This window comes from Canis lupus, chromosome 7, assembly GCF_048164855.1.
Source record: "Canis lupus baileyi chromosome 7, mCanLup2.hap1, whole genome shotgun sequence".
In the NCBI taxonomy this organism is placed as follows: Eukaryota; Metazoa; Chordata; class Mammalia; order Carnivora; family Canidae; genus Canis; species Canis lupus.
The window spans coordinates 67,231,378-67,243,990 of record NC_132844.1 but is presented as its reverse complement, the minus strand read 5'-3'; the positions used below and the strand labels follow the sequence as shown (position 1 = coordinate 67,243,990).

Below are 12,613 nucleotides of genomic sequence, written 5' to 3'. Positions count from 1 at the left end.
CTTAACTGACTGAACCACCCACACACCCCTGCCAAATTACATTCTTAAGGATTAGACTGGTCTACACTTTCTTCAATAGTATATGATTGCACCAGTTTCCCCACAGCCTGTGTATTGGATTTTATCTTTTTGTTGTTATTGGTATTGACTCGCATAAAAAAACAATGGTTCAGTTGGTTTAGCATCAGCCTTCAGCTCAGATCTAGCATCTGCTTAGGCCCAGGTCATGATCCTGGGATCCTGGGATGGAGCCCTGCATCAGGCTCCCTGCTCAGTGGGAAGTCTGCTTCTCCCTCTCTCTCTGCCCCTTCCCCCCTGCTCATGTGCACACGTGTGTGCTCTCTCTCTAATAAATAAATAAAATCTTTTTAAAAAATACCTCATTATTAGTAGTATATTTTTAAAAAATTATGAGGGTGGTAGTATTTCCTTGGGAACATAATTTCCACTCTTTGGGATTTGGGCTTTTTTCCTTGGTCAAGTGTGGTCCCCTTGAGTTCCCAGTTTATAGATGTGGGGAGGAGAAGAGAGGAGGTTCCTCTTTCTGTTCAGGAGTATTTGTGAAGTGTGTCCATCCATGTGTGCTAGTGCCTCAGGTGCAGAAAAGAGTAAGCTGGAGAGATGTGGTGCTGCTCCAGGTGGGACACCCAGTGTAAGGTTCTGAGAAAAGCATGCACATGAAGGACCTGCAGACCTGCTTGGCTCTGCTGAGTGCTGTGTATCCAGGTGACCTGGATGGTGAGGCGTGGCCCTGTCAGAAAAGAACTCATTTAGCAAGTGGTTTTACTGGAATGTCTGTCGCAGGGATCTTTTTCCGTGAAGCCTCTATCATGAGGCCTATCATTTAGGGAGCCCCAGAGAGCAGTTTGTGGCTTTGCCAAGCTGGGTGGTTATTTTTCTTCCTAGGGTCCTGGTGATGGAGCAGTCACATTTTTCCAAGGAATACCATCTTAGGGTTCTAGTCCAGAGGTCAGCAAACTAACATATTGCCCGTTTTTGTAGGGCCTACAGACTAAGAATGGTTTTACATTTTCAAATGATTGAAAAAAAAAAACAAAAGAAGAAAGATATTTTGTGACACATGAAAATTACATGAAATTCAAATTTCAGTGACTAAAAATAAAATTTTATGGGGACATAGCTAGCCATACTCATTCCTTTGCAGAATATCTGTGGCTGTTTTCATGCTACAACAATAGAGTTGAGTAGTTTGCAACAGAGACCATGTGGACTGTAAAACCTAAAATGCTTACCGTTTGGCCCTTTACAGAACAAGTTTGCTGACCCCTGATCTAGTCTAAGAACTAAGGAAAGGGCAGGGAAGAGCAAGGGCGGAGGGGATGTTGCTGACTTATTCCTGGGTTGCTCCAGTCAAATGGAGGCCACAGGCAGGCCTCCTGGGCACCATTCCAAGTCCCCTTTGGGTGCTGTCTCCTCCCCTCCTGACCCCCAGGCAGAAGCCTCCTGATGCCCTTTGAAGACCGCGGAGACCTGGAGCCCCTGGAGCTGGTGTGGGCCAAGTGCCGAGGCTATCCCTCCTACCCTGCCTTGGTGAGTCTGCCCCAGACACCACCCCCCTTCCTTCTCTGGGCTGTTCTCACCCCGTCTTGCCTTGGGGGCTTATCTGATTGGATCAAGCCAGCAGAGTGTGGTGGGAGAGTGCCTTTAGCTGCAGAAGAGAGGGAGGTTTTACCCCAGCCTGGGTGGGTCAAACCATCAAGGTCCCCAGCTTGGAGCACTCAAAATAGAGTAAAAGTATGAAGCTAGAGACTAGGGCTTGTAGGAATTTAATAGCATTTGTTTGTGCATAAAAGTAATACATGTTCATTGTAAAGAATTTATTTAAACATTTGTCATGCTAAATTCTTGAAATACTGAGATATGGTTTTTCTCATTTTGTGGGGAAGAAAATTGAGGAGCTATCTGTTGCATGTGGTCATCTAGCTATTAAATGGCAGGGTTGGAATTTGAGCCCAAGAATCACAATGTGATTTTCAAAGCCTGTGTTCTGAGCCACTAAGTTCAAAATCACCCATAGTCTCGTCTATTCGGAGATTACCTCTTGGTATATATCTGTTTAACTTTTTTTTTTTTCAGTGAGTAAATATGAGACCATACTCTAACCTCCCTTTCATATAACAGCGTTCCATGAACACGCATGTCTTGTGTCATTAAACGTTCTTTATCAACATCACTTTAACGACTGCATTATCCTCAGTTGTATGCATGTGTCTTTTTTAACTGTTCCTTAGTTGGGTCATTTAGATTGTTTTGAATTTTTCACTATGATAAACAGCTGGCAATAAACATCACTGTAGTTTTACTCTGTGCACATCATGATTATTCCTGTATAGTGAATTCTTAGGGTGCCTTCTTGGGACAAGGTGTCTGCAAAATTCTGATACAAATTGCCAAGCTACCCTTTTAGAAAATTACTTCCAGTTCCTACTCCCACCAGTAGGAGCTAAAATTTCTATTTTTTCCAATGTAGCAGTAGCTGAAAATTCCATTTTTACCACCTTGATTGCTATTTCTTAGAACTCTCTCTGCATCGGGGAGGTAATGTCCACCGGGCACTAGAAGACAGTGATTCTAAACCTTTGGGCATGCCAGAATCTTGGGGGAATTTTTTAAACAATATAGATACTGAGGTCCTATCTCAGAACAACCCAATTAGACTAAGGCCAGACTGAGCTATGAATATTTTTTAAAATTTTAATTTAATTTTTTTGTGTGAGAGTGTGTGTGTGCACGAGAGCTCAAGAGGGGAAGGGGCAGAGGGAAAAGGAGATAGAGAATCTTAGACATGCTTCACACTCAGCACAAGAGCCTGACACAGGGCTCAGTCCCACCACCCCAAGATCATGACCTGAACTGAAATCAAGAGTTGGATGCTTAACCAGCTGAGCCACCCCTAAAAAATAAGAATATATTTTTTAAAGCTTTACAGATGATCTATAGCCAGGGTTGTCCACTATCCTGCCAACCACTTGCATGCATACAACATTCTGGGCTTCTCTCAGCTCTTTTTTTTTTTTTTTTAAGAGTTTATTTATTTATTCATTCATGAGAGAGACACAGAGAGAGAGAGAGGCACAGACAGGCAGAGGGAGAAGCAGGCTCCATGCAGGGAGCCTGACACCCGACTTGATCCTGGGTCTCCAGGATCACACCCTGGGCCAAAGGCAGCGCTAAACCACTGAGCCACCAGGGCTGCCTGGCTTTTTCAGTTCTAATAACAGCCTCTTAAGGACAAGAGGGCAGGAACTCTGACCCTTTGGGATTAGTGAGGAAGCTACAGCTCTAAGAGGTCATACAGCTTGCTGGGGCCATACTGGAAGCCATGTCACCTACCTCACTCCCCCTTTAGCAGTGGCATGTGGGGGAATCCACGCTGTGCTGCTAAGGAGGTTGGGCCTGGGGTCTGCCTTCACAAGGCTCTATGCCCTTTTGTCAGTGAGACAGCCAGTAATTGTCAAGGAAGTGTTTAAAGCTGTACAGGTTTGGTACTGTTTTTTTAAGTCTCACAGTGCAAAACAAAACTGGTCTAAAACCAGCTTTTTTTTCCATTTTAATTATCTTTTTAATCATACATTTTCTTTCATGATTAAATAAATTCAGCCACCACCTGAGAAAACCCACTGCCTGAACATAACCTGTGTTTTCATTTTGGTTTACACTCGCCCAATTGTTCTCCTATGCATACTTAAATATGTACTTGTATCCATAATAAATATACAGTTTAAATTTTTTTTTGACTCTCATTTTTTAAAAAAGGGTTTTTGTTTTTTTTTTCTCTAAAATAATGTATCTATATTATCGAAATTTTGGAAAAATAGAGAAAAGCAGCAGGGACCCTACCATTCTAGCATGTCAGCTGTGAGCATTTTGCGTCACTTGTATTTGTTTATGTAGTGCAGCCATAATAATTGTGTATACACACATTTATCACATAATGCGTTAAAGTGTATCATAAGCCATGCTGTTTTACATCTGAATAACATTTGAGTGAATGGTCCATTGTTTATTATTTTGGGACATATTTGCCTGTATTTTCTTTAAAAGGAGAGGCAAACTCTCCTTAAGGGGCAGCTTACCCACTTTGCTCCTGCCTTGGGGGGACATATTTCACCATCTATCCCCTTGTTCCAAGGCGGGAGCCAGCATGGCTTAGTCAAGAGGAAACATACCAGAGAGGCCCACTGTCTCGTTCAATTGAGGAAGTTCAGGAGGGCTTGTGTGGTGGTTCTCGTTAGGAATTTTAGTTAGCTTTAATCCCGGTGGGGACAGACAGGCTGGGAGATAGAGTTTTGACCAAATTACACAGCTGGGGGCTGGGTTGGCATGGTTCTTCCTTAGAGTAAACTCTTAACCAGAACACCTGCTTTCAGCTGCTTATCTTGCGAGGGAAGTAGGGAAGCTGGCAGACACCCAAAGGTAAATAGCTAGGGCAGTTTATTATGAGAACAGGCCCCCTGGGACCGGGTATAGAAATTAAGATTGTTGCATCTCTGGAGAAAGCCACTTCCTCAGTAAGTTTCCAGGCCTCTCCAGCCTCAGCACATAGAGAGTATTCACTGCTTTGAAACAGGGGCTGTGCAGGGCAGCAGGCAGCAGAGGCTCAGGTCACCGTGGCCACAGCCCACTCTGTCCTCCTCTGTCTGGGCTTGGTGCTTTCCTCCCTCATCAGGTAGCTGTCAGCAGACTTCTCGGCATCAGCAAGAAGATGAAATTTTAAAAATTAAAAATTAAAAAAAAAAGATGAAATAAAATGATGATATGTGAATAACTAGGGGCTTTGGTCACTTTGTCAGTGTTTCATAGAGCTAGAGATAACTGTTGTGTTGATGCCACTGGGCGTTTTGCTGAGCTCCTGTTCTGTGGAGCTTGCCGCCTCGAGCACAAATTCTTCCAGTGGCCCTTCTTTCTGGCCACATCATTCTCCCTTCTCCAGCAACTCCTCAAGTTCAGTCTTACCGCTTCATTCTGATCTTACATGGAAGTGACACAAATGTATCTCATGCACACAGGAGGACAGTTATAGTCAGATAGGAAGGTAGCAGGTACTCAGGGCTCTGTTAGGTAGAACCAAAGGGATGGGTTCTTCTGCTGATCCAGAACCTCCTTCATGGCCATGGTGTCTAAGGAGGCACCAGAGTTTTTGAAGTGAATTATAACGATTTTAAATGGCAATTGATAAGGGAAAAAATGGCTTCCACTCCCCCTAAAGGATGTTGGGAAGAAGGAATTTGCCAGTTTGGCCTGGACATCACAGATACCCCCTCATTTCTGACACTCCCATACTGGATTCACATTGCTTCTGTTTCAGCTCTGGGCCCCCAAGGGTTCATGGAGTAAGCTCCCTCATCAGAACTGGTTGGGCAGGGCTGGAGGATTAGGCAAATGAACTGGGAAAGAGAGTCAGGACTTGCATTTGGGGGTCCTGGAGGTTCACAGAAGAGGTCATCTCCCTTTATCACCTGGCTGTGGGCCTGGCCAAGGTGCTTGCATAGCTTGGTAAGGGGTGGTTCAGCAGGGAGTCCTGGCGCAGCATGCTCTGCTCACCCCATCCACCCGCAGCTGAGTGCCTTCTCCTTTCCTGTCTCCAGATCATCGATCCCAAGATGCCCCGGGAGGGCCTCCTGCACAATGGTGTCCCCATCCCTGTCCCCCCGCTGGATGTGCTGAAGCTGGGAGAGCAGAAACAGGCCGAGGCTGGAGAGAAGCTCTTCCTTGTCCTCTTCTTTGACAACAAGCGCACCTGGTAAGTGACTGCTACTTGCAGGAGGTTGCACCAGGGTGTGGACTGAGGGGCCCGACTGGGAGGCTTTGCAAATACTGCCATGCTGGGGAAGTCCACAGAGGGGCTGTAGACTCCGTTACCCTGCCTCCACTCAGGTAGGGTGAGGCATTACCAGCAGTTGGCCTGCCCCTCACACGTTAATAGTAACTGAGGAGAGTCTCAGATCAGATTCCCTGAGAAACCGTGAGATGGAAATTTCTATAATGAGAGTTACAGAGGAGACCTGTGGGGATGAGGGTTGCAGTGCTAGACAGGGGAACATGTTGAACTGTGGCACGCTTGCTATGAAGGCCTCCACTGATCCTCAGGGGAGCCCTGGAGCTGGGGTTTTGTTAATGATACCAGGAATTGGGCCTGCACCTTTGTACCTTCGTGTCAACTAATCATTGAATGCTGGCTGCCCCTGGAGATGGAGGTCACCTTGGGTCATGTAGCTCCCTTGTTGGAGGGTGATTCCTGGAGAGGAAGAGAGCCAGCTGAGAGCTCCCCGTGGCCGTGGGCATGTGTGTCTTAGTCCTGGAGTGGGCGGATATTGAGTGGGTTGGTTCTGGGCAGTGTGGGCTCCATGGCAAAGGGCTTGCTTGCCCTTCAAGGTTTCTCTTGGCACCAGAAGACTTCTTTCACCTCTGCTTCTATAGAATGAGAAAATGTAGGACTAGCTAACCCAGATAACAGTAGCTACCATTTATTGTTCACTCCATGCCCCTGTGCAAATTTATTTACATACATAATCTCATTTAATCCTTAAATCTTCACCAGTCCCCTCCCAATCCATTTTTCAGATGAGAAAGCTGAGGCTTGGAAAGCCAAGACCCCATTGCCAGAACTGGGATACGAACCAAGATCTGGCTCCGAAGGCTGGCTTTTAGCCAGATGTTAGACTCACCTGGGGATCTTTAAAAAAAAAAAAAAAAAAAAAATGAGGTGTGGGCACCACCAAGGAATCATTGATTCCTGGTATTGGCCCCAGTTCCTAGCCAGAGCTCCCTGATGCCCCAAGGTGGGGTGGAGCTAACCGTAACATGGACCTCTCGGCTCTGGGTCATGACAGCCCTCAGAGTTGAGTGCCATGGGTTCAGGGAAGGGCCTGGCTGCAAACAGGTCTTTTGGTGGCCTCCTGCCTGGGTTGGCCCAGTCCATCTCCTTCTGCTCTATCCCCTCCACTGGCTTTGCTAGTCTTGGGCATATGGGCCCAGAGGAGCCCCCTTGTGTGACCCACTGCAGCCCAGGCCTCTCACTGTGCTTGTATTTTAGGCAGTGGCTTCCAAGGGATAAAGTGCTGCCCCTGGGTGTGGAAGACACCGTGGACAAGCTCAAGATGCTAGAAGGCCGCAAGACCAGCATCCGAAAGTCGGTGCAGGTGGCTTACGACCGTGCAATGATCCACTTGAGCCGGGTCCGGGGGCCCCACTCCTTTGTCACCTCCAGCTACCTGTAAGGGCAGGGCCTGCCTGTGTCTGCCTGCCCTGCCTCTGTCCCCTGAGGCACAGAGGCCTCTTCCTGCCCCAGCCAGTCATATGGCCGGCAGTTTCCCCTTTCCACAGCAGGCCAGGGACTGGTCTGTGTCCTCCCCAAGGGCAAGGCCCCAGTTTTGAACAACTGTGTGGTTCCCCTGGTGGGCCTGCTGTGTGCCAAAAACTCCCACCTGAGCTTGCTCAGGGGCTAGTCCACTAAAGAATCAGTTAGAAGTAGAAATAGCTGTGAGGCTTAGGCCTGGCCAAGGAGATGCACCTGAACCCAGAAGGCAAGAAGTCCTAGGCTCTTTCTCAAAGGTGTGCCTGGCCCCCTCCTCCCCACTCCAGCTAACTACACCTCAGGGCAAGTGACGCTCTGAAATTGACCCCAGAGGTGCTGTGGATACACGAGGGTCCCGCGGGGAAGCTCACAGAGCTCACCCTCTCTCCCCTCCATCACCCATTCTCATACCTCTTCCCCATCCCATCTTTGCACCAGTGCTGTTTCTTTTTCCCCATGTTCCTTTCCTTTCTTTTGTGCCAAATGGACAGAAACTATCACCAAACTGGTCTTTTTTCTTTTTATGTCTCATTCCCTTTGAGGCCAGCTGCTATGCTAGGTGGGTGCCTCTGCCTGGCTCCTCAGGGCCCAGGACAGAGGACAGCCTACCACTCGGGTGACCCCTCCACCAGCATGCCCTCCCCCCCCCCCTCATTTGCTGCAGACACACAGCTAAGGCCAGGCTGTGGAAGCTTGCCCCCTTGAATTGAGGCAGGCCCCTTTTGCCCTCTCCCTGTGTGCCGAGAGACGGGCTGAGGCTTGGCAGGCTCCTGTCAGACCAGGCTGGTTGGGTGAGTGTTCATCTGTCCACTTGGGTGCGGAGGGCTGTGGGGTGCAGCTGTGCTCTTCAGCCGGTCTGATCCTTGCCCTCCTGTCCTGTCTCTGGGGGCTTCACTCTCCGCCACCACGGATGGTGGTGCCCACAGCCCAGCATCTCCCTGCCTGTGCTCTGCCCTGCCCAGCCTCTGCTGCTCCCACTCCCGAACTCCAGGGGACACCACGCTTTTATTTCACACCCTCTCTCCCCTTCCCTCTCCTCCTTTCAATCTCCCTCCTCACCTTCACCTTCTCAAAAACGGAAGGGAAAAAAAACCAAACTGTGAAACGGGGAATGCTGACTGACAAACACAACTTTCAGAGGCTTCAGTGTCTGTTCTCTGGATGATTCTTCTCACCTCTTAAGCACCAAAGTCGCAGGGCCAGGTCGCAGGCCACTGATCGCCATGTTGATTTTTAACCTGATGTTCTTTTTAATTGTTTTAAATTTTTCATAGGGGAGTTTTGGACAAAACAGTCACTGGGGAGATCACTGCCATTTTTACACACTCGACTTTTTAAAAATACAACCAACCAACCAACCACCACAACTTCTTAATATGTTTGGGACATGAGCCAGAGTTTAAAAGGGAACCAACAAAACTCTCTTGTTACCTAAAGGATGGGGTTTTGGATTTTGTACAATAATAAAAATACAATACAGCATATGGCTAGGGAAGGACATGGTGTATATATAATTGTAAAATACTGTTCTAAATTATTCAGGCCTATAGTTTCCATTCCTGGAGTCCTCCATTGTGTGGCTGAGTATTTTAAATGCACACAGTGTGGTTTATTTAAAGGAGTCAATGCGTCCCCCCTTCTCCCCAGGTAGTCGGTCAGCTGTGGACTCTGTGACCTTTGTCTCAACCTGTGTTGTAAGATCTCGGGGCTTTCTCTCTCTCTCTCTCTCTCTCTCCCCCCCCCCCCCCCCCGTGTCTCTCCCCGCCCAACACTTTCTCTTTCTTAGTCTCTTTTTTTTTTTTTTTTTCCAATCTCCTTGACTCTTAAAGTCTCTCTCTGAGTCTCATTTTAAAACTGCTCTTTTAGAACGGGAAGCGGCTCAGATCCTGCTGTGGCATGGGGCCTATGTGTCTCAGTCGCGTCTGCTGTGAAGCACACGATGCTCTATTTATTGTAGAAAGTGACTTTATTTGCTTTCTAGAATTGTTTATAACAGATGGTATAAGAGAGGTAATAAACAGAGAAAAATCTATGCTTGTAAAGAATACAAAAGTTAATTTTACCTACTATAATATGACTGTCTGAAACTTATTTTCTCTCTGAGAAATAAATGTTCTAATGGGCAGCAATTGCCGTGCTGTGTTGGTGTCCTCAGTGGGGGCTTGCCCCTCTCTTCCTAATCCCCGTAGCCCACCCCCTCCCCAGAAGGCAGGAGCCATTAAGAATGGGGTTGTCTAGCTGTTGCAGGCTCCCAGCAGGAAAGGGCTCTGTCTGTCTCTTGGAATCCCCAGGAGGTGTGTGAAGATGGGCTCTGGCATTGTTTCCCTCCCAAACAGCACTGCCCTCTCAGTTCTGTAGAATGTCCAACCCGCCTTCCCATGCCTCAGCTTTCTGGTGGCCCTGTCCCTTTGGGAGCATCTGTTCCTCATGGGGTGGGAGAAGTAGCCCTATGTCTCTGGCACCTGTTTATTCGAGAATGCTCATGTCTCCTCTGTCATTGTTGCCATCCCCATTCTATAGATAGATAGCTGGGACACATAGGCGTAACATGGGCCTCTCTCCTTTCAGAGCTGGAAGGGATCCTAGCGCCTACCTGGTCTTCATTTTACAGATGACAAAACAGCAAGATTAAAAGACTTGTCCAAAGACAGCCAGCCAAGTAATGACAGCAGAATCCTGGGAGAGAGATCTGGCCAAGCGTTTCCTAGTGGGCTCCACAACATCTCAAGGTCATACTGGCCTTTTCTGTACCAGCCCCCCTACCCATTGCCTGTGGCTCCAGCCTTTCTGGAAAGGAACATTTTCAAGAGCAGAGTGAGCGTTCCCGGGGACTAAGTGCCCTGTTGCTGGGCTGGGGACAGCTTTTTCCCCATTGCCTCCCCTGTTCTCTTTCTGCTCCCGCTTGGCTCCTGTACGTGGCTGGGAGTTATGTGTCACAGCAGTGTGACTAGGGGACCAGGGACTCCTGATCACCTCCTCCACGGGGCCCTCGAAATTCTTAGTGAAGTCACTAGAGTGTAAAAGTGCTTAATTTGATAGAACATTGACAGTACCTCTGGGGCACTGATTATTCTGGAATTACGCATTGGGAGCACAGAGATACACGCCCCTGGTCCACAGGATGCAGGTGCACAAGCTGCTTACCACCAGGTTCACGAGACATGTCGCGCATAGCTCCACGTGAGGCCGGCGTGAGGCTCCCACGGTGGGGAGGAGTTTGGCAGAGACCACGTTTGGATAGCAAAAGCTTTCAGAAGAATGAAGGAATTAATTCAAGCCTGAAAAAATGGGCTTAAAGATCCCTGTTGATACATGTATATTTTGAATTACAAGGCCAATATTTACAGCAAAATGAGACATGACCCTATAAAACCATTTTGTACCTAAAGGAAAAATGATCAGAGGGGTGGGGTATTATTAGCAGGTGAGGATGAGAAGAAAAGATGTGGTAAAGAGAGGGTTCAGGGAGGTTTGGCGGGTGCTCCACTCCAGTAACTAACTGCCGCCCCATCTGCCTGGTGGCCACTGAAGATGGCAAGAGGGTGTGTTGTGGTTCAGAGCCCTGTCACTCACTGACTGCGTGACTTCAAGTGTGGTACTCGACTTCTCTGAGCCTCTGTGAGGCTGACTTAAATAAGAGAGGACCCTGAAGCCAGGGCGAGGCATTAGTGCAGCATTGGAGGATTAGAACAAGGGAAGGGACAGGACTGGAACGCAGCAACTGATTAGCTGTCCGAGTCAAAAAGCAGGAAGTTCGGAGACAGGGCCGCTACATGGCTGGAGGCATCAATAGTGGGTTTGAAGGGGCGGGAGGGGGGAGGAGAACCTAGTTCTGAGGAGTTTGCATTGCCCACGGGACATCTGAGAAACACCCTCAGCAAGCAGATTGGACTGGGCCTGGAGTTCAAGAGGAAGGTAGGATCACATGAAAGAAATGCGGGGGCACTGGAGCCCACCCAGGCAGTTAGGACAGTGGCCGACCGGGAAAGAGGGCCTCATGAGGAGGAAGTCAAGTCCTAAGGGTCACCTAAGGGTCATTTCACAGAAAGAGGCAGGTCACATGTGCTCAGCTTCACGGAGCAGGAAAGGGTAGTGCTGAACCAGAGAGGACCCAGAACCCAGCACTTGCCACTCTCCATGGGCCTCTGTAGTCAGAGCTCTCCAGGTGAGATGTATCCTTAATCAATTCTGTCAACACTGTGATCGAAATTCATGGACCGATGTCTAAAATACTATGATACTGGAGCATGCGAGGGTAGGTACTGACTAGAAATACAAAATATAATTTTCCTAATAAGTTTTAAAATATAACTAAAGCCATTTGCCAAACCCTGTCAACGTGGCCTCTTCCGTTAATGTATTAATTGTCATTAACACTTGAGTGTGAATTTGCCTTCCAGATGGACTCCCTGACCAGGCAAGGCTGTGAGCTTTGGCTCTGAGAGAAGAGGGATGAGTGGTGAGACTCCCAGGCCCTGGGAGGGGTGCCGAGGGGAGACAGAGGGTGGGCTGCCCCTGGGTCTGCAAGCCCTCCTGCGGCATCTGCACGACGACGAGTGCGAACATTCTATCTGACCCTGCCAGTGAGGGAAGGAGGACGACGTTGCAGGAGAGATATGGTTCCTCCAAAAGGTGGGGCAGAGGTTTCTGCCTCACTGTGTGGGGGGAAGTGGGGCCAGAGGTGTGTGTCTGCTAGGCCAGAGTTAGAGGGGTCTCTGACTCAACCTTGGCACTTGGGGGTGCCCTCCTGCTTGCCCTTTCCCTTCAAGGACAGCAGACGGCACTAGGGATGAAAAGAAAAAATGGATATACATACGTATTTTCTACAAGGTTAATATCCTTTTTTAAAAAGATTATTTATTTATTTGACAGAGCACAAGCAGGGGGAGAGGTAGAGGGAGAAGGAGAAGCAGACACCCAGCTGAGCAGGGAGCCGGACGTGGGGCTCGATCCCAGGGCCCTGAGATCATAACCCGAGCCAAAGGCAGATGCTTACTGACTGAGCCACCACAAGGTAAATATTCTTGAGAGGGCCAGGACTCAGGCTATGTCCCCAAATTTCAGAAGGGTTGTTGCATTGTTAGGTCAAAGAATACTGTATCCTTTGCTTGGCACTTGGAGAGTGGATTGGAAATAGCTGGTTTCACTCTAATCGCCCTTGCTCCTAAGCAGTGTGAGCTCCTCCTCCTTCTTCCTCTCAGCCTTGTAGCGGCTTGAGAGACACAGAGGCAGCATTGGCAATTCAGCACTGATGGCTCCTGATGGGCAAGGGCACTAGAGGCACGGGTACCCCAG

At 48.3% G+C, this 12,613-nt stretch overlaps 1 protein-coding gene across 4 annotated transcripts in view; it reads left to right on the top strand.

Moving 5' to 3' along the window:
- BRPF3 (bromodomain and PHD finger containing 3) overlaps positions 1-9,447 on the top strand; it is a 34,794-nt gene extending 25,347 nt beyond the window's left edge. For 2 of the 4 annotated variants that reach the window (XM_072833272.1, XM_072833273.1), the window contains exons 11-13: positions 1,454-1,551; positions 5,610-5,764; positions 7,058-9,447. In XM_072833272.1, the coding sequence (XP_072689373.1) occupies positions 1,454-1,551; positions 5,610-5,764; positions 7,058-7,241 (437 nt within the window). In that variant the 3' untranslated portion in view covers positions 7,242-9,447. Of the gene's footprint in view, positions 1-1,453; positions 1,552-5,609; positions 5,765-7,057 lie in introns of those variants that run through there. The other 2 variants (XR_012034376.1, XM_072833274.1) reach the window with 2 other exon arrangements.
- The last annotated feature ends 3,166 nt before the right edge of the window (positions 9,448-12,613 follow it).